A 21,271-nucleotide genomic window follows, 5' to 3' on the forward strand; every position below is an offset into this window, starting at 1 on the left:
TTGATATGTCACATGCTACTTAAAGCATAAGGACATTTAGAGAATATTACCTTATAATAGGATGTCAATGGTGGCCATACTGTACAGGCTATTTTCAACACTTTCCCCTCAGACAATTCCAGGCAACTTTCTTTCTGTTATTCAGGATATATTGAAGATGCAAAATCAGCTGAGTTCTGTTTTTTTGCAATTAGTTAGAGGTTGATCCTGTATTTTCCATAGATTTCCTGTACTAAATGTAAACCTAACCCTTAAACTAAAACAGTAATTCTAACAAACAAATATCACTCAGTGCATCTTTAAATAGTGGCTTATAAGTTATAAATACATACATATAGCGATGGTAAAGTTGACCCCGATAAGAGAAACAATACAGATCCATTTGGGTTAGGGGTTAGATATAAACAGATTAGGTAGAGATTAGGGAGGGTTATCGGTATGCAAAGCGCCAGGTTTAATTTTTTAAGGAGTCTGTAAATTAAACATTGTTTAAACCAGTGGTTTTCAACCCTTTTCACATCAAGGTCCATTATTTATTTATTCAGCATCTGAGCCACGGACCACCATCTGATGACATTTAGCCTCTCAGACCCATTTGAGCCACGGACCACCATCTGATGACATTTAGCCTCTCAGACCCATTTGAGCCACGGACCACCATCTGATGACATTTAGCCTCTCAGACCCATTTGAGCCACGGACCACCATCTGATGACATTTAGCCTCTCAGACCCATTTGAGCCACGGACCACCATCTGATGACATTTAGCCTCTCAGACCCATTTGAGCCACGGACCACCATCTGATGACATTTAGCCTCTCAGACCCATTTGAGCCACGGACCACCATCTGATGACATTTAGCCTCTCAGACCCATGTGAGTCACGGACCACCATTTGATGACATTTGTCAAGTGATTAAGATAATAAAACATGTTTAAAACTATATACAAAGTGGTTAAAATAATAAAACATGTTTAAAACTATATACAAGTGTTTTCATTTAGTTTTTATTCCTTTCGTGACATCAAGGTGAACGTGATTCATCGCCATGGCAAGAGGTCTGCGGCTGAGATGCGAGTGTAACACTTAATACTTACGGTGCATAATTATAATAGCAATAATTAATACGAATCTTCTGCTGAGATGCTAGTTCACGGTTAACTAGTCTTAAACCCAAAACCACACCAAAGGGTCGGGTCGGGACTTTAGACTAGACACCTTCATTACACTCTGTCAGAACCATACCTTACATAACTAGTTCTATATCTGTATCTAGTTCTATAAATCTTAAATAACTAGAAATAACATATATTTCTTTTACAAAAACATGACATAATCTTTTCACACAACCATGTACAGTTTGAGTCATTTTGGCATGAGTGCACGTACAGTACAGAATACATACAGAGTACAGATTACAGTAGCAGGGGGAGTGGTTAGGGGCCCCGGGGCCCAACAGGCCTGTTAGGGCCCTCAGGAGGAGTGGTTAGGGGCCTCAGGAGGAGTGGTTAGGGGCCTCAGGAGGTGTGGTTAGGGGCCTCGGGGCCCAACAGGCCCTCAGGAGGAGTGGTTAGGGGCCTCAGGAGGAGTGTTTAGGGGCCTCGGGGGGAGTGGTTAGGGGCCCTGGGGCCCAACAGGCCCTCAGGAGGAGTGTTTAAGGGCCTCAGGAGGAGTGTTTAGGGTCCTCAGGAGGAGTGTTTAGGGTCCTCGGGGGGAGTGGTTAGGGGCCCTGGGGCCCAACAGGCCCTCAGGAGGAGTGGTTAGGGGCCTCAGGAGGAGTGTTTAGGGGCCTCGGGGGGAGTGGTTAGGGGCCCTGGGGCCCAACAGGCCCTCAGGAGGAGTGGTTAGGGGCCTCAGGAGGAGTGTTTAGGGGCCTCGGGGGGAGTGGTTAGGGGCCCTGGGGCCCAACAGGCCCTCAGGAGGAGTGTTTAAGGGCCTCAGGAGGAGTGTTTAGGGTCCTCAGGAGGAGTGTTTAGGGTCCTCAGGGGGAGTGTTTAAGGGCCTCAGGGGGAGTGTTTAAGGGCCTCAGGGGGAGTGTTTAGGGGCCTCAGGGGGAGTGTTTAGGGGGCCTCAGGGGGAGTGTAAGGGCCTCAGGGGGAGTGTTTAGGGGCCTCAGGGGGAGTGTTTAGGGGCCTCAGGGGGAGTGTTTAGGGGGCCTCAGGGGGAGTGTAAGGGCCTCAGGGGGAGTGTTTAGGGGCCTCAGGGGGAGTGTTTAGGGGGCCTCAGGGGGAGTGTTTAGGGTCCTCAGGAGGAGTGTTTAAGGGCCTCAGGGGGAGTGTTTAGTGGCCTCAGGGGGAGTGTTTAGGGGGCCTCAGGGGGAGTGTTTAGGGGGCCTCAGGAGGAGTGGTTAGGGGCCTCAGGGGGAGTGTTTAGGGGCCTCGGGCCCAACAGGCCCGTTGGGGCCCTCAGGAGGAGTGTTCAGATTACACAGAGTACAGATTAGTCTTTGTAATGTTTATGTTGTACTATTGCTAAAAAACAATCTAAAAAAAAGGGATTTAAGATCATTAAAGCTGGGCTGTTGCCCAGTGAGTCCAGTGCATTTCTGCCTACGTCCGATCCAGGACTTCGTCACTCTTCGCCAATAGAAGTCTATGTAGAAGAGCCTCCATTGGACTGAAGCCCCATGAAGTGAACAGAGTTGTCACAACTCTCTCATCTAAACGGCTCTGGGCTCATTGTGTGAATGGACGTGTTGATGTCACTGGTATTGTTGTCCACTAGTCTCTCCTCGTTTGACTTGGAAATATATTCACCGATCGAACGTCCATGATCAACGCAATACTCACTGGGGGAGAGCAAGAGCCTGCAGACAGAGCAGACAGCGCAGTGCAGACAGAGCAGACAGCGCAGACAGAGCAGACAGTGTAGAGGCTGAGTGTAGGGACAGAGCAGACAGTGTAGAGGCTGAGTGTAGGGACAGAGCAGACAGTGTAGAGGCTGAGTGTAGGGACAGAGCAGACAGTGTAGAGGCTGAGTGTAGGGACAGAGCAGACAGTGTAGAGGCTGAGTGTAGGGACAGAGCAGACAGTGTAGAGGCTGAGTGTAGGGACAGAGCAGACAGTGTAGAGGCTGAGTGTAGGGACTTCTAAAACAGCTGCTAGGATCCTGAATGAGAGTGTACTGTAGACAGTGTAAAGGGCCTTTCAAACGTGAAGCGATATAACGCCTATAGTTCATTTTCAATGAGACCTGCGTTTGCGGAGCAGTCGCTGTGCGACAACACAAGCGTATTTACGTGAGCGCAGCCCAGTGAATTTGTTGCGCACGTGCTCGTGCGCAACAAATCTAGCTTTTTTTTCACGCTTGCGTTGTCGCGCCCCTCTTGAGCAGACCTGTAGCAGACCTGTCGTTGATCCAGGCAACAACATGTGCGTTCCTCGCTTCCTGTTTGAAAGGCCCTTAAAACAGGATCCTGAATGAGAGAGGTGTAAATGTGTCTGACTCTCCATCGCGTGATTCTTTTCTTCTCTCGAACTGTTCAAAAGCGATATAATGCGAGTTCAAGACATTCTATACATCATTTACAGAGCCAGGGTTAGAGGTCATGTACAGAGCCAGGGTTCAGGGGTCATGTACAGAGCCAGGGTTAGAGGTCAGGGGTCATGTACAGAGCCAGGGTTAGAGGTCAGGGGTCATGTACAGTGCCAGGGTTAGAGGTCATGTACAGAGCCAGGGTTATAGGTCATGTACAGTGCCAGGGTTAGAGGTCAGGGGTCATGTACCGTGCCAGGGTTAGAGGTCAGGGGTCATGTACCGTGCCAGGGTTAGAGGTCAGGGGTCATGTACCGTGCCAGGGTTAGAGGTCAGGGGTCATGTACCGTGCCAGGGTTAGAGGTCAGGGGTCATGTACCGTGCCAGGGTTAGAGGTCAGGGGTCATGTACAGTCACAACTAAAACATATCAGACATTTAGTTTGACAACGTGTCAAAAGTACTTCACGGTGCCTTTAGGCCATTTAGACCTGTGAGACACAGACTCGTAGCTTTTCAACACTTTAACCATTATTTTATACTTCGAAAAATAGCAGATCTACAAGCTGGTAGCGCGGGATCTGATCGACCCCGTCAGTCTGAGTCCTCTGATGCTTCATATACGCAAGTGTCAAAGGGGGTGGAGCTTAAGTTGCACAGCTTGAGTGTGGGGGGGGGGGGGGGCAATCACAGCGCGTATTTACTCAAACGTGAAGGCCATTCCGCACTCACAGCATCGCATCTTATCACCACGGCTCAGTGACATCGCCGCGGCTCATTGACGTCATGTTGTCATTTTCAGTGGTCAGACTGGTCACCTCTTCACCTAAAACTGGACTATATATGAATAGACCTTTACTGGAGCTTAGGGTCAGTCTTAGGGTCAGTCTTAGGGTTAGGGTCTAAAGCGATGCACAAGGAGAGGGAGTGAAGTCACCTCAGAGACCCTGACCATTACCACAGAGAGACAGGGAGCTGGTTGAGGGACAGACAGAAGGACAGAGGGACAGACAGACAGGAACAAAGGACAGGGTCATGGTCAGGGTTTAGGGTCAGACTCAGGGTCAGTCAGCAGTGACAGAGCATCCTCTCGGGCGTAGCGGACACTAGGTCATCAGTGTCACATGGGGTCGCTGGGGTAAAGCAGAGTAATCTAGTAAGAGAGTGGCGACACTAGCGTTGACTACCATTGTAACAATGGAATGCGGAAGTGCTCATTCTATCTCAATGGGATAGTTCCAATGTTTGGAACTATAGCCCATAGCACCCCGCTTTGTCTCAATGGGATAGTTCCAATGTTTGGAACTATAGCCCATAGCACCCCGCTTTGTCTCAATGGGATAGTTCCAATGTGTGGAACTATAGCCCACAGTAGCCTGGTTAATAAACCAGACCGAATCAGCCGTTGGCAAAAAAAAATTGCCTACCAGCGGATTACGGTCTGGCGAGGCTCAGTAGCACGCCTCTTTCCTACAACCGAGAACAGGTCGGACCAATCGGGACACGGTATGCAATATGGGCGGGCTTTGGTACAGTGACGTTCAATGCTTGAGACTTTTGACTGACAGTAGCTCTGACCAATTGCGTCAAAGAGAAAATGTTTGAACCCGCCCCCCGGGAAATGAAATCCAAGTGGAGCCAGCCCAGACTAATATACCGCGACAGTGTTGTGTGATATTAGTCTGGCTTATTAGCCAGGCTAAGCCCACAGCACCCAGCTTTGTCTCAATGGGATAGTTCCAATGTTTGTAACTATAGCCCATAGCACCCCGCTTTGTCTCAATGGGATAGTTCCAATGTTTGTAACTATAGCCCATAGCACCCTGCTTTGTCTCAATGGGATAGTTCCAATGTTTGTAACTATAGCCCATAGCACCCCGCTTTGTCTCAATGGGATAGTTCCAATGTGTGGAACTATAGCCCATAGCACCCCGCTTTGTCTCAATGGGATAGTTCCAATGTGTGGAACTATAGCCCATAGCACCCCGCTTTGTCTCAATGGGATAGTTCCAATGTGTGGAACTATAGGCCATAGCACCCGCTTTGTCTCAATGGGATAGTTCCAATGTGTGGAACTATAGCCCATAGCACCCTGCTTTGTCTCAATGGGATAGTTCCAATGTGTGGAACTATAGCCCATAGCACCCCGCTTTGTCTCAATGGGATAGTTCCAATGTGTGGAACTATAGCCCATAGGCACCCCGCTTTGTGTCAATGGGATAGTTCCAATGTGTGGAACTATAGCCCATAGCACCCTGCTTTGTGTCAATGGGATAGTTCCAATGTGTGGAACTATAGCCCATAGGCACCCCGCTTTGTGTCAATGGGATAGTTCCAATGTGTGGAACTATAGCCCATAGGGAGATCAAAGCGTGTCGCTACTCTCCTACTCTACACTCTGAGGTAGAGGACCTTGGTGGTCAGGGTTAGGGGTTATGGGTCATTAGAGGGGGTCTAGGGCTTTAGGTTTTAGGGTTTAGGGGTGTCAGTCAGCAGTGACAGAGCCCCCTCTCGGGCGTAGCGGACACTAAATCGTCCTCATCCTGGTCGTTGGGGTAGAGACAGAGGGGTTAGGGGTCATTAGAGGGGGTCTAGGGCTTTAGGGTTCAGGGGTTAGGGGTTAGGGTCAGTCAGACTCAGCAGTGACAGAGCCCCCTCTCGGGCGTGGCAGCCACCAGGTCATCAGGGTCGTTGGGGTAGAGCACCTTGGCGGTCAGGCCGCTCTTAACTCCGTCCCAGCCGTCGCGGGTAGTGATGTGTCCGATCCTCATCAGCTCGTAGACGTCTCGGGTCAGCAGCTCGAATGCTCGCTCCACGTTCACGTTGCACTTCGCCGACGTCTCCACGTAGCGAATGCCCAGGTCGGCCGCCAGGCACTCCGCCTCGTCACGGGTCACCTGGCGAGACATTAACCCATTAAGACATGAGACCCTAACCTACTAACCCTACTAGACCACATTCTACTAACCCTACTAACCTACTAACCTACTAACCTAGGTTAAACCTAACCCGCCTCGTCACGGGTCACCTGGAGGGACATTAAATGTCTCTCATGTTTCTATATCAGTGGTTCTCTAAATAGACCCACAGAAGTAGGTAGAACCTATAAAACCTTAAATGGACTCGCACCACCTCCAGTTTAATAAATATATACATCCCTCCAAGACCACTACGCTCTCAGGATGCTGGAAAACTCACAGTCACAACACACAATAAAATAACGGTTGGGGGCAGAGCTTTCACACACCGTGCCCCCTGTCTCTGGAACGCTCTCCCTCAGGATGTCAGAAATGCACACTCCCTGGACATATTTAAGTCAAGGCTAAAAACACAGCTTTTTTCTATACACTACGGTTCCGCTTAGTTTTAATCAGTATGATTCATACAGCTATGCACATTTTACCATGTTTTACTATGTTTTTTATTGCTATGCTATTTGTGTCTTTGATTTGTTTTTTTTTGTTTTTTGATGTATTAATGCTGTAAATTGCACAGAGACCCCCTGGGGTGATTTTGTACTATAGTATAAATAAAATAAACTGAAACTGAAGTATTTGGCCGCCGACCCCCATCTGAAAATATGTTGTTCCAGGGACCAGGGATTTAAGTTAAAAACGTTCATTGTGAAATAATATAATATTAAATGATTTGAGCCACATTTTCACTATTTTTCAACAGACAAAGTTAAAGTTAAGTAAAGTACAAATACACTTTAGAAACAAGAGACACCCCCCCCCCCCCCCACACACACACACACACACACACACACACACACACACACACACACACACACACACACACACACACACACACACACACACACACACACACACACACACACACACACACACACACACACACACACACACACACACACACACAGGAGGCCAACAGCCTGCCAAAGCCAAAGTTAAAGTTAAGTAAAGTACAAATACCTACACATTGTAATTAAGTATACTAAATGTACTTAGTTACCTTGCGCTCGGCTCCGCCCAGGTCGCTCTTGTGGCCAATCAGGATGAAGACCATGCGATGAGGCAGGATGTGCTGGCTCACCTCCTTATGCCACTCCCTCACGTGCTCAAACGTCTTGCGATTGGTCAGATCGAACACCAGCAGCCCACCCACAGAGTTACGATAGTACGATGTGGTGATTGATCTGTCCAAGGACCAATAGAAATTATTGTTATTAAATCATCTGCTGATGGATCAATAAAGATTATTATTAATGGATCTGTCGATGGATAACTTTAGAAACAAGACCAAATAAACAACTACACTTTCTAGAAACAAGACCAAATAAACAACTACACTTTAGAAACAAGACCAAATAAACAACTACACTTTAGAAACAAGACCAAATAAACAACTACACTTTAGAAACAAGACCAAATAAACAACTACACTTTAGAAACAAGACCAAATAAACAACTACACTTTAGAAACAAGACCAAATAAACAACTACACTTTAGAAACAAGACCAAATAAACAACTACACTTTCTAGAAACAAGACCAAATAAACAACTACACTTTAGAAACAAGACCAAATAAACAACTACACTTTAGAAACAAGACCAAATAAACAACTACACTTTAGAAACAAGACCAAATAAACAACTACACTTTCTAGAAACAAGACCAAATAAACAACTACACTTTAGAAACAAGACCAAATAAACAACTACACTTTAGAAACAAGACCAAATAAACAACTACACTTTATAGAAACAAGACCAAATAAACAACTACACTTTAGAAACAAGACCAAATAAACAACTACACTTTCTAGAAACAAGACCAAATAAACAACTACACTTTAGAAACAAGACCAAATAAACAACTACACTTTAGAAACAAGACCAAATAAACAACTACACTTTAGAAACAAGACCAAATAAACAACTACACTTTAGAAACAAGACCAAATAAACAACTACACTTTAGAAACAAGACCAAATAAACAACTACACTTTAGAAACAAGACCAAATAAACAACTACACTTTAGAAACAAGACCAAATAAACAACTACACTTTCTAGAAACAAGACCAAATAAACAACTACACTTTAGAAACAAGACCAAATAAACAACTACACTTTAGAAACAAGACCAAATAAACAACTACACTTTAGAAACAAGACCAAATAAACAACTACACTTTCTAGAAACAAGACCAAATAAACAACTACACTTTAGAAACAAGACCAAATAAACAACTACACTTTAGAAACAAGACCAAATAAACAACTACACTTTATAGAAACAAGACCAAATAAACAACTACACTTTAGAAACAAGACCAAATAAACAACTACACTTTCTAGAAACAAGACCAAATAAACAACTACACTTTATAGAAACAAGACCAAATAAACAACTACACTTTAGAAACAAGACCAAATAAACAACTACACTTTAGAAACAAGACCAAATAAACAACTACACTTTAGAAACAATCTGAAATAAACAACTACACTTTATAGAAACAAGACCAAATAAACAACTACACTTTAGAAACAAGACCAAATAAACAACTACACTTTAGAAACAAGACCAAATAAACTACAATCTAGAAACAAGACCAAATAAACAACTACACTTTAGAAACAAGACCAAATAAACAACTACACTTTAGAAACAATCTAAAATAAACAACTACACTTTATAGAAACAAGACCAAATAAACAACTACACTTTAGAAACAATCTGAAATAAACAACTACACTTTATAGAAACAAGACCAAATAAACAACTACACTTTAGAAACAAGACCAAATAAACAACTACACTTTAGAAACAAGACCAAATAATCAACTACACTTTAGAAACAAGACCAAATAAACAAGTACACTTTAGAAACAAGACCAAATAATCAACTACACTTTAGAAACAAGACCAAATAAACAACTACACTTTAGAAACAAGACCAAATAAACAACTACACTTTAGAAACAAGACCAAATAAACAACTACACTTTAGAAACAAGACCAAATAAATAACTACACTTTAGAAACAAGACCAAACAAACAACCACACTTATGATAATAAGTTGTTCATATATTCACATGTTCATATATGTAATAATTAGTTACAGTGAAGACAGACAGGAAGCAGGGAGAGACTAGCTCTGGTCCATAGCTCTAACGCCGTTCAGCAGTAGAGCTATGGACCAGAGCTATAGTCTCTCTCCAGGGCTCTGGTCCATAGCTCTAACGCCGTTCAGCAGTAGAGCTATGGACCAGAGCTATAGTCTCTCTCCAGGGCTCTGGTCCATAGCTCTAACACCGTTCAGCAGTAGAGCTATGGACCAGAGCTATAGTCTCTCTCCAGGGCTCTGGTCCATAGCTCTAACGCCGTTCAGCAGTAGAGCTATGGACCAGAGCTATAGTCTCTCTCCAGGGCTCTGGTCCATAGCTCTAACGCCGTTCAGCAGTAGAGCTATGGACCAGAGCTATAGTCTCTCTCCAGGGCTCTGGTCCATAGCTCTAACACCGTTCAGCAGTAGAGCTATGGACCAGAGCTATAGTCTCTCTCCAGGGCTCTGGTCCATAGCTCTAACGCCGTTCAGCAGTAGAGCTATGGACCAGAGCTATAGTCTCTCTCCAGGGCTCTGGTCCATAGCTCTAACGCCGTTCAGCAGTAGAGCTATGGACCAGAGCTATAGTCTCTCTCCAGGGCTCTGGTCCATAGCTCTAACGCCGTTCAGCAGTAGAGCTATGGACCAGAGCTATAGTCTCTCTCCAGGGCTCTGGTCCATAGCTCTAACGCCGTTCAGCAGTAGAGCTATGGACCAGAGCTATAGTCTCTCTCCAGGGCTCTGGTCCATAGCTCTAACGCCGTTCAGCAGTAGAGCTATGGACCAGAGCTATAGTCTCTCTCCAGGGCTCTGGTCCATAGCTCTAACGCCGTTCAGCAGTAGAGCTATGGACCAGAGCTATAGTCTCTCTCCAGGGCTCTGGTCCATAGCTCTAACACCGTTCAGCAGTAGAGCTATGGACCAGAGCTATAGTCTCTCTCCAGGGCTCTGGTCCATAGCTCTAACGCCGTTCAGCAGTAGAGCTATGGACCAGAGCTAGGGAGAGACATGCAGCAAGAGGTCGTCATGAACGGGACTCGAACACGCGACGCGCTGTTAGGCCAGAGCCTATATGGCATGCGCCTAGCTGGACTGCTAGGCCAGCGGGCACCCCAGCTGTTATATTGTTAATATAATAATGATATAATCCTTGATAATGTCTAATATCATTCTATAGGCTTAGGCAGGCTAGGCTATCTTATACCGGAACCTCCTGTCCTACTGGTGTCCCACAGCTGTTACTGTTAATATAATAATCATAGATAATGTTAATATAATGATAGATAATGTTAATATAATGATATCATAGATAATGTCTAATATCATTCTAAAGTAGGTTTAGGCAGGCTATGTAATGTAGGCTCTTATACCTGAACCTGTGTCCTACTGGTGTCCACAGCTGTTATATTTATCATATTGTACAGTCAGTAGGCCGTACATTAGTAATGTATATGATACCTGAACCTCCTGTCCTACTGGTGTCCCACAGCTGTTACTGTTAATATAATAATCATAGATAATGTTAATATAATATAATATACCTGAACCTCTCCTGGCCCGCCGTGTCCCACAGCTGTTATGTTATATTTTAGTATAATAGATAATGTTAATATAATATGTTCTAACTGAACCTCTCCTGGCCCGCCGTGTCCCACAGCTGTTATATTGTTATATTTTAGTATAATAGATAATGTTAATATAATATGTTCTACCTGAACCTCTCCTGGCCCGCCGTGTCCCACAGCTGTTATATTTTAGTATAATAGACAATGTTAATATAAAATATAATATACCTGAACCTCTCCTGGCCCGCCGTGTCCCACAGCTGTTATATTTATCATAATGATATAATCATAATGTTAATACTAGAAACAAATCGCTGCAAGCAGCGATAAGGCAGGACCAAGCAGGAAGGCAATAAGAATATGCACAAGAAACATGGAAGACTAAACTTGAGAAAAAGACCATGGAATTGTGACAGGGTCGGTTTTCTATAGTGGGGGGCAGGTACGGGTTCTTGACTCATACAGAGTTGGCGGTGCCCAGATTTGAACCCATGACATTGTGTTGCAAAGGCAAGAGCTCTACCGAGCTAACAAGAAATCATTCAGTGTTTTTGTAGCAACTAGCAAGTTGCACAAGGATAACTACTGATAAGGTGGGTATAAAGATTTATGAATTGACTGCGTATAAACCAGAAAATATACCAGATTCGGATGAGGAGCTCAATGAGTGATAAACCAATGAAATGAGTCTGAAACAGGGATTAAAGGTTAACTGAAAAATTATTATTAAACTTCAGAGAAAATAAACAGCTTTGAACATTCATGAAAAACAAACAAATGGGGCCCACTTTAAGTTGTTGACTTGAAAAGTCCCAGTTCAGTTCCTATACAGTTCAGGGAAAGCATTCTCTTTCTCCAATTTGGAGAACCAGATTACCACATTTGTGGGTGAAGGGGGGGTTCAGAGTTCCGGGTCGGCTCGCCAGGTCTGGGTACCATCCGGTACCAGAACCATCCATGCAAGGGAATCCTTTCAGGACACAAAAAACCTGAACTGAAAGGCCAGGTGTCCAAATCAGTCTTTGTTTCAAAATCACTGTTGTACAACATCAAATAATCTATCAATTCATGAGTAAAGAACCTGATTTGATCAGGATCAAGTACTTTATACATGTTTCCCACTAAACAAATCAGTTTCTAGCATTGTTACGGCCCTTTAAACTTGGCTCAACCAAGGGCTAACATAAAAGGACACAAAGTCAGATCAAAACTTTACAAAGATATTAAACATTTATTTAAAATCCTGCATTGCAAAACAGGGACTGATGGACAAGAATACTTACGACCAGCCCATCTGAAACTTAACTAATAACAGCAACAAAAAGGGAACACAACTGTTCAGTTTGGGTGTTTGGGAGACAATGAGCTGCTGGCCACAAGTCCTCTTATATAGCCTGCAACTAATCAAGAACAGCTGACACAGGGTGTGGCAGCCCGAACTCTCAGGTGATTGACAGGTGAGGCACTTTAGACCAACAGAGGTCAGCAAAGCCACAGGCACTACAACACAACAAAGTAAAGACAACATTTCACAAAACGGAAATTTTCATTGGCTCATAAAACCTTCATTCTTTCACTTAAAAAACGTACTATACTTTCCCATGTCCGTATAGGTCCAAAGTTCATCAAAGATCCTGGGAGGAGATGCATTTTAATTGATTTTCATATAATTCAAAATGGCGGGTGATCTAGAGGTCAGATGTCAAAAGTAAGAGCACCGTTCTTGTTCGGCATGAGGAGACGCATATGTGTGTCGAGGTTTCATTGCTGACGGTCCAACGGTTCATGAGCTATGCATGGTCAAAGTTTGCATTTTCAATATAGCGCCACCCTTTGGCCAATGGTTGTGGGCTTCGCATCCTCACCGTTTGGAATGGCCCTCTACCATATCTCCAAATATCGCGAAAACCGACTGCACGGTTCAGCCAGAACTGCTATTTTTGGCGGAAGAAAAATAACTACAAATCCAATAAAGGACCAAGTCCTTTCAGGACTGCGTGGTCCTTTAATAATATAATATACCTGAACCTCTCCTGGCCCGCCTGTCCCACAGCTGTTATATTATAATGATATAATCATAGATAATGTTAATATAATATAATATAATATAATATAATATACCTGAACCTCTCCTGGCCCGCCGTGTCCCACAGCTGTTATATTTTAGTATAATAATAGATAATGTTAATATGATATGTTCTACCTGAACCTCTCCTGGCCCGCCGTGTCCCACAGCTGCAGCTTGATCTTCACGCCGGGTTCGATGTCCACAGAGCGGGCATAGAAATCCACTCCGACCGTTGGATCCGCCGCGTCGCTGTAGATTCCATCCGTGAAGCGTTTGAGGAGAGAAGACTTCCCTACCGTGGAGTCTCCGAGGAGGATGATTCTGAACTGATACTGCCACAATATGTCCATGATTTATCTATCTATCTAATCTATCTATATTTATATTATCTATACTAAATATATACTGTATCTATCTGTTGTCTCCGAGGAGGATGATTCTGAACTGATACACAGTTAATGTCCATGATCTATCTATCCACACATAGGCCTATCTATCCATCCATCCATATGAGACTCACCAGCATGTTATTCTAAGGATGAAAACATTGTGATGAAACGATGTCTTTCTGTGGAGAAACAAAAGCCTCCATCATCTTCTCTCCTCTCCTCTCGCTAGCTGTATTAAACACCATGTAAGCTCTCCTCTCCTCTCCTGCACCGATAGAGCGGCTGGTGTTTAATTATTTTAAAAAAAGAAAAGCCTTATAATATATAGTAATAATAATGGCTGCCTGTCGCGTCCGCAGCGCGACAGAGAAGCTGATCTTGTGATTGAAGCTGCTTTCGGTTTTGACGTCTGGTTTCAATAATCTATCTCGTCGTACCACGGTGTGTGTGTGTGTGTGGGGGGGGAACCATTCCAGTGGTTTAATTTAAACCGCATTATTTAGTGTCCAGTAACAGATCATGTCCTGCAGTTAATTTATCAGATATGCATAATAATATAAACACAAGAAAAACACATCATTCTAAATAATTAATGCAATCACATAAAAAAAACACAAGACAAAAGAAATGCAACGTCTCAAACCGGTACACACATTCCTCCACCAGAGGGCAGTAACACACCACTACTGACCTGACCCACTCTACAACTCCTTGGGGCAGATTTTAAAAATGTTTCCAAATCCTAAACCAAATCAATTTATTAATTTAGAAAGTGCTGTTGCTCTATAGACGACAAGACAATCTATCCAACCATATATATATATATATATATATATATATATACACACACACACACACACACACACACGAGACAGATTATTTAATCACAACATACCACCCTAAGGACTATCTGTACCAAGTAGACCGCTAGAAAATGTAGGCATTTTCCAGACGCTCTTTAATGCAGAGCAATTTACAGGAACAAAAACCTGGTAATACATCAAACCTAGACCTAGTGCACATGTAAACAGCTGCTACATATACTTATATTTGAGGCTAATATAAAATGTATACCATTTAAATATGCTTTTTGTAGCTAAATTACTTCTAAAGTGCCATTTGTTTCAAAAAGCTTTATACCCTGTATGAATATATAATGCAATGCAGCAGTTTACAAAATGCTGCTAAACTGTATATACTGTCCCCATTTCAACCAGTTTATTATATTTTTGACATGTAATCGTAGGTTCATGCCAATAAAGCTCCTTGGAATTTTCTGTCCAGAACAATGCAAAATACTTTGTTATTAATACAGTGCATGTTAATTTAGTCTTTAACAATAAAAACATCTTAATCGTCTTTTATAAATAGAAGTAGCCTACAGTCCATTAGTCAGAGGAATGAGAAAAACCAAGGAAGTCAACTTAAAGCTTTTATTGAACCAGTTATGGACTCTCTTGAATGCAATAAAGATGTTTGGACTTTAATCAAATCAGAACATCTTTGATTTGTTTAGCTTCTTTTTAGAGGCATATTACTACATTACAAAAAATGAATGTGAAATGACATCATCCGATAGTCAGTGATGTAAAGTAATTAATGACATCATACCGATGTCAGTGATGACATCATACGACGGTTAGTGATGTAAAGTAATTAATGACATCATACCGATGTCAGTGATGACATCATACGACGGTCAGTGATGTAAAGTAATTTACTACTGATGATAGTAATTAGTACATTTACTTAGTACTGATGCTGAAGCACATTTAGGAAAAACAAGGAATGGATCAACGTCATTCAGTGGAATGGAGTCTGGATGGGCTTCCACCTATGGGAATAGAAAAGCTCCTCTCCACCTATGGGAACACAGAGACGTCACATTAGTGAAGAGAACTTACATTAAAGATAAGTTTACATTAAATATAAGTTTTAAGGTAATGTTAAGGCGGTTCTGATCTCAGTCCCATATCCGCTAGTTTCATCCAAACAGTCACTAGAAAATGATTCATCACCGATCAGAAGAAACTCCATCTTTATGCTAATTATTAATATAAAATGTATCAATAATCGGAATAATTTAGAGCAAAAATTTACATATTTAACTGCGGTAGGACAATTAAAGTCTACTTTACCTGTTGTTCACATGGTGGTTCAGACATGGCAACCCTCCATCACCATGGCAACCCCGGAACGGATCACCTGGAATGAAGATTTAATACTTAATGTTGGTTCACGTGACCTTAACATGTTGGGTCATGTGACCTTAACATGTTGCCAGAACAGTTCCGACATTAAAACTCAAGGCTCAGTAAAATAAGTCGATCATTACATATTCAGTGAGGGCAAGTTTATCATCATAGCCATGTTTTATTATTATTAGTGATATGGATGAAATAAATAATTACCAGTTAAGTGTTCAGCTTGTCCTGACATGGCAACCCTCCATCGCCACGGCAACCATCCATCACCACGGCTCACCTGGAATTAAAGTTTAACACATTAACATTTAAAACTTAACATGTTGGGTCATGTGACCTTAACATGTTGCCAGAACAGTTCTGACATTAAAACTCGAGGCTCAGTAAAATAAGTCGATCATTACATATTCAGTGAGGGCAAGTTTATCATCATAGCCATGTTTTATTATTATTAGTGATATGGATGAAATAAATAATTACCAGTTAAGTGTTCAGCTTGTCCTGACATGGCAACCCTCCATCCATCGCCACGGCAACCCTCCATCCATCGCCACGGCAACCATCCATCGCCACGGCAACCCTCCATCACCACGGCAAACCTCCATCCATCGCCACGGCAACCATCCATCGCCACGGCTCACCTGGAATTAAAGTTTAACACATTAACATTTAAAACTTAACATGTTGGGTCATGTGACCTTAACATGTTGCCAGAACAGTTCCGACATTAAAACTCAAGGCTCAGTAAAATAAGTCGATCATTACATATTCAGTGAGGGCAAGTTTATCATCATAGCCATGTTTTATTATTATTAGTGATATGGATGAAATAAATAATTACCAGTTAAGTGTTCAGCTTGTCCTGACATGGCAACCCTCCATCGCCACGGCAACCATCCATCACCACGGCTCACCTGGAATTAAAGTTTAACACATTAACATTTAAAACTTAACATGTTGGGTCATGTGACCTTAACATGTTGCCAGAACAGTTCTGACATTAAAACTCGAGGCTCAGTAAAATAAGTCGATCATTACATATTCAGTGAGGGCAAGTTTATCATCATAGCCATGTTTTTCTTTATTATTAGCAATATGGATGAAATAAATAATTACCAGTCAAGTGTTCATCTGGTCCTGAATCATCTTCATCTTGGACACGCCTAGAAGACCAGACACAATATGGTGGATTAACGTCAACAGTTAATGTGTTGTATGATGATGTATGATGATTAGAGCACCCCTCACTTCACATAGGTGTGATTTAGCCATAGCGTGCTCAATGTTGAAGCAATTTAAGGAAGATATAAAATATTAGCTCAAATGTCATTAACCCCTTACTGTTGCTGAAACAGTCTGTTCTTCCCCTTAATGTTGCTGAAACAGTCTGTTCTTCCACTTAATGTTGCTGAAACAGTCTGTATGTTCTTCCCCTTAATGTTGCTGAAACAGTTACGTTTTGAACTGACCAGCGACCGTCGGTGAAAGGGTTTCTCTAGGCGTCCTTTTTGACCGCTCGTTTCTACATAGGAGAAAGAACGGCTTCGATAGGAGCCTCTAAAAAACATATTCCCTCACTCCTTCCATAGGAGCCTCTAAAACCATGATATTCCCTCACTCCTTCCATAGCCTCTTAAAAAAAAAACATATTCCCTCACTCCTTCCATAGGAGCCTCTAAAACCATGATATTCCCTCACTCCTTCCATAGCCTCTTAAAAAAAACATATTCCCTCACTCCTTCCATAGGAGCCTCTAAAACCATGATATTCCCTCACTCCTTCCATAGCCTCTTAAAAAAAACATATTCCCTCACTCCTTCCATAGGAGCCTCTAAAACCATGATATTCCCTCACTCCTTCCATAGGAGCCTCTAAAACCATGATATTCCCTCACTCCTTCCATAGCCTCTTAAAAAAAAAAACATATTCCCTCACTCCTTCCATAGGAGCCTCTAAAACAGGGGTTCTCAACGTTTTTGGCCGGGGACCCCCGGAAATGCTTTGGCAACGTCTCGGGAGCCCCGCCCCATCCCCTCCCGACCCCCAATATAAATTGACTGCTACAATAACCTTAAACCATTTTGGGCGGGAACCCCTTTTGGTGTTTTAAGCATTGTTATAATTTAGCTATTGAAAAATAGCAGATCTACAAGCTCATAGCGCGCCACCGAGTGGCGCGCTACGAGCTTGTAGGTCTGCTATTTTTGAAAAATCGTGAAAATATTTTTTTTTCCTTTTTTAAAAAAAATAATTTGGGGACCCCCTAAAATAATTTGGCGACCCCGAGGGGTCGCGACCCACGGGTTGAGAACCCCTGCTCTAAAACATGATATTCCCTCACTCCTACCATTGGCTCTAAAAAAACAAACATGATATTCCCTCACTCCTTCGATAGCCTCTAAAAACACGATATTCCCTCATGATGACAAATGGTCTAGCTGAGAATGACAAACTGATTTACCTGAATGTGATGTGATGTGGTCGAGGGGTCACATCAGAGGGGTCTCTCAGGGGTCACATCAGAGGGGTTCCCAGGTTCTCAGGGGTCAAGACAGGAACACAGCTTCTTACTCGATGCTGAGGAAGAAGCCATCTTAAGAGATGTCGTCCAAAACATTGTAAGATCACAACCTGAAACAGAAATGGACCGACCGGTCAGTCGATTCCAAGTGGCTAAAAACCACAAATGTCACTGGTTAGGAGACGAGAGTTAACAGAAGCTCATTATGTATTAACATATTAACTACTGTTCACACTGTCAGCTATAAACAGACAGGCTACCATTCATTATGTATTAACATATGAACTACAGAGTTCACATTGGAACTGATTCCTGCAGCTAGCACCCTGCAGCTAGCACCCTGCTGTTAGCATCCTGCTGCTAGCACCCTGCTGTTAGCATCCTGCTGCTAGCACCCTGCTGTTAGCATCCTGCAGCTAGCACCCTGCAGCTAGCACCCTGCAGCTAGCACCTATGGCTAGCACCCTGCAGCTAGCACCCTGCAGCTAGCACCCTGCAGCTAGCACCCTGCAGCTAGCACCCTGCAGCTAGCACCCTGCTGCTAGCACCCTGCAGCTAGCACCCTGCAGCTAGCACCCTGCTGCTAGCACCCTGCAGCTAGCACCCTGCAGCTAGCACCCTGCAGCTAGCACCCTGCTGTTAGCATCCTGCTGCTAGCACCCTGCTGCTAGCACCCTGCTGTTAGCATCCTGCTGCTAGCACCCTGCTGTTAGCATCCTGCTGTTAGCATCCTGCTGCTAGCACCCTGCAGCTAGCACCCTGCAGCTAGCACCCTGCAGCTAGCACCCTGCAGCTAGCACCCTGCAGCTAGCACCCTGCTGCTAGCACCCTGCAGCTAGCACCCTGCAGCTAGCACCCTGCAGCTAGCACCCTGCAGCTAGCACCCTGCAGCTAGCACCCTGCAGCTAGCACCCTGCAGCTAGCACCCTGCTGTTAGCATCCTGCTGCTAGCACCCTGCTGTTAGCATCCTGCAGCTAGCACCCTGCAGCTAGCACCCTGCTGTTAGCACCCTGCAGCTAGCACCCTGCAGCTAGCACCCTGCTGTTAGCATCCTGCAGCTAGCACCATAGATATATATAGCACCCTGCAGCTAGCACCCTGCAGCTAGCACCCTGCTGTTAGCACCCTGCAGCTAGCACCCTGCAGCTAGCACCCTGCAGCTAGCATCCTGCAGCTAGCACCATAGATATATATAGCACCCTGCAGCTAGCACCCTGCAGCTAGCACCCTGCTGTTAGCATCCTGCTGTTAGCACCCTGCTGTTAGCACCCTGCTGTTAGCACCATAGATATATATAGCACCCTGCAGCTAGCATCGTGCAGTTAGCACCCTGCAGCTAGCATAATGTAGTTAGCATAAAGCTAGCCTACTTCAGAGCCACATGTGAACCACGTGTTTGACACGCAGGAGGTTAGCTTAGCAACACTGCTGACCACCAGTTCAGTTCAAACTGAATTGAACCAACAATGACTCAGCCTGCCGTCACGTGCAGATTATTACGTATAGTGTAGTTAATATGAATAGCTTATATTTCACAGTACAGTAATAGCTTCCATGCTTGAAAACTTTTATTATGAGAGAGAGTTCATTCAAAGTATGAACTCTCATCTACACTGTAATCATGGGGGAAATGAATAATAACAGTTTATAATGATCTAAAGATCAGAACCGTTACTTCATTATAAATACTTTAATACTGTCCTTTAGGAATGTGACAGACATAGCCCAAGATTTAGACTCTCGTAGTTTTTTTCGATTCTGACGAGTCAGAAATTCAGAATCGAAAAAAACTCTACGAGTCTAAATCTTGGGCTATGAATGACAGACAGTAACTAACGTATTCTACTTCATTAATATTTTAGACCTTAGTAAGCAGTACGCACAGATGAACTGTTGAGGATAATAAGTTATATATATTATAGTAGGATAATAATAGATAATAATATAGATAATAATAATCTCGTACCGTGTGTCTCAGGGGAGGAACTATTGAAGTGAAGCATGAGACAGAGTAGAGTCTGTACCCGTCGGTACCCAGGGGGCTTTCAGCCAGAGAGTAGAGTCGGTACGGTGGTACCCATCGGTACCCAGGGAGATTTCAGCCAGAGAGTGGACCAACCGAGGCGATCAGGAGAGAAGCGAAGAGGAAAAACCAAACGACCTGTCGGTCTATTTATAAACGACTCGCCCTCCATGCATCCCGCTGATTGGTCCGTGGACCGTAAGAGTCACGTGGAACGACTTGACATGATGGGACACGTAGTTTCATAGCTCCTTCTTAACTACAACACTAAATATAAATGCAATAAATGCAGATTTATATAAATGTTTGACATTGTATTGAGTTTTTTTTCTATCAAAATTCACAGGTCTGTAACTGTGAGAGTGTAACACATGGAACCTAATGGACCTGTACAGGTTTGATTGATTGATTGATTGATTGATTGAAATATTTGTGTAGTATAAGTGCAGTATTTAGACAGGTACATGGGTATCTTAGTGAAGTATTTAGACAGGTACACCGTACATGGGTATCTTAGTGAAGTATTTAGACAGGTACATGGGTATCTTAGTGAAGTATTTAGACAGGTACATGGGTATCTTAGTGCAGTATTTAGACAGGTACATGGGTATCTTAGTGCAGTATTTAGACAGGTACATGGGTATCTTAGTGAAGTATTTAGACAGGTACATGGGTATCTTAGTGCAGTATTTAGACAGGTACATGGGTCATGGGTATCTTAGTGAAGTATTTAGACAGGTACATGGGTATCTTGGTAGTGTATCGAAGCTTGTGGACCAGACCCATTGCAAGATTTGCCTCCAGGATTCATTCATTCAAGTTTTGTTTATTCTTGAAATTACACTGAGTAATTCAACTCATTTTCAGTGTTGAGTAATACAATATCATATAAAAAAAACACATCACAATACATCAGAAGATCAGGAAAAGAAAAACAAAAGGCTAA

The 21,271-nt window shown here is 43.3% G+C and overlaps 1 protein-coding gene and 1 long non-coding RNA gene across 3 annotated transcripts; both read right to left on the reverse strand.

Annotated features, from left to right (window-relative positions):
- Positions 1 to 6,111: 6,111 nt before the first annotated feature.
- rab42a (RAB42, member RAS oncogene family a) lies at positions 6,112 to 13,537 on the reverse strand (the record flags this gene model as incomplete). Its single annotated transcript, XM_079531262.1, has 3 exons — positions 6,112 to 6,372; positions 7,451 to 7,634; positions 13,323 to 13,537. 3 exons carry the CDS (start codon positions 13,535 to 13,537, stop codon positions 6,112 to 6,114), a joined length of 660 nt encoding a protein of 219 aa, XP_079387388.1.
- Positions 13,538 to 14,995: 1,458 nt separating this feature from the next.
- Positions 14,996 to 20,435, reverse strand: LOC306918368. 2 transcript variants are annotated; one of them, XR_013789327.1, is made up of 8 exons: positions 20,269 to 20,435; positions 18,242 to 18,373; positions 16,897 to 16,943; positions 16,622 to 16,694; positions 16,261 to 16,421; positions 15,988 to 16,060; positions 15,715 to 15,781; positions 14,996 to 15,438 (listed from the first exon to the last, which is right to left on the reverse strand). It is a non-coding gene; the product is annotated as an uncharacterized lncRNA (long non-coding RNA). The 2 variants fall into 2 exon arrangements; XR_013789328.1 differs by having other exon boundaries at positions 18,242 to 18,411.
- Positions 20,436 to 21,271: the final 836 nt, after the last annotated feature.

Source organism: Electrona antarctica (genome assembly GCF_951216825.1).
Source record: "Electrona antarctica genome assembly, contig: scaffold_81, whole genome shotgun sequence".
In the NCBI taxonomy this organism is placed as follows: Eukaryota; Metazoa; Chordata; class Actinopteri; order Myctophiformes; family Myctophidae; genus Electrona; species Electrona antarctica.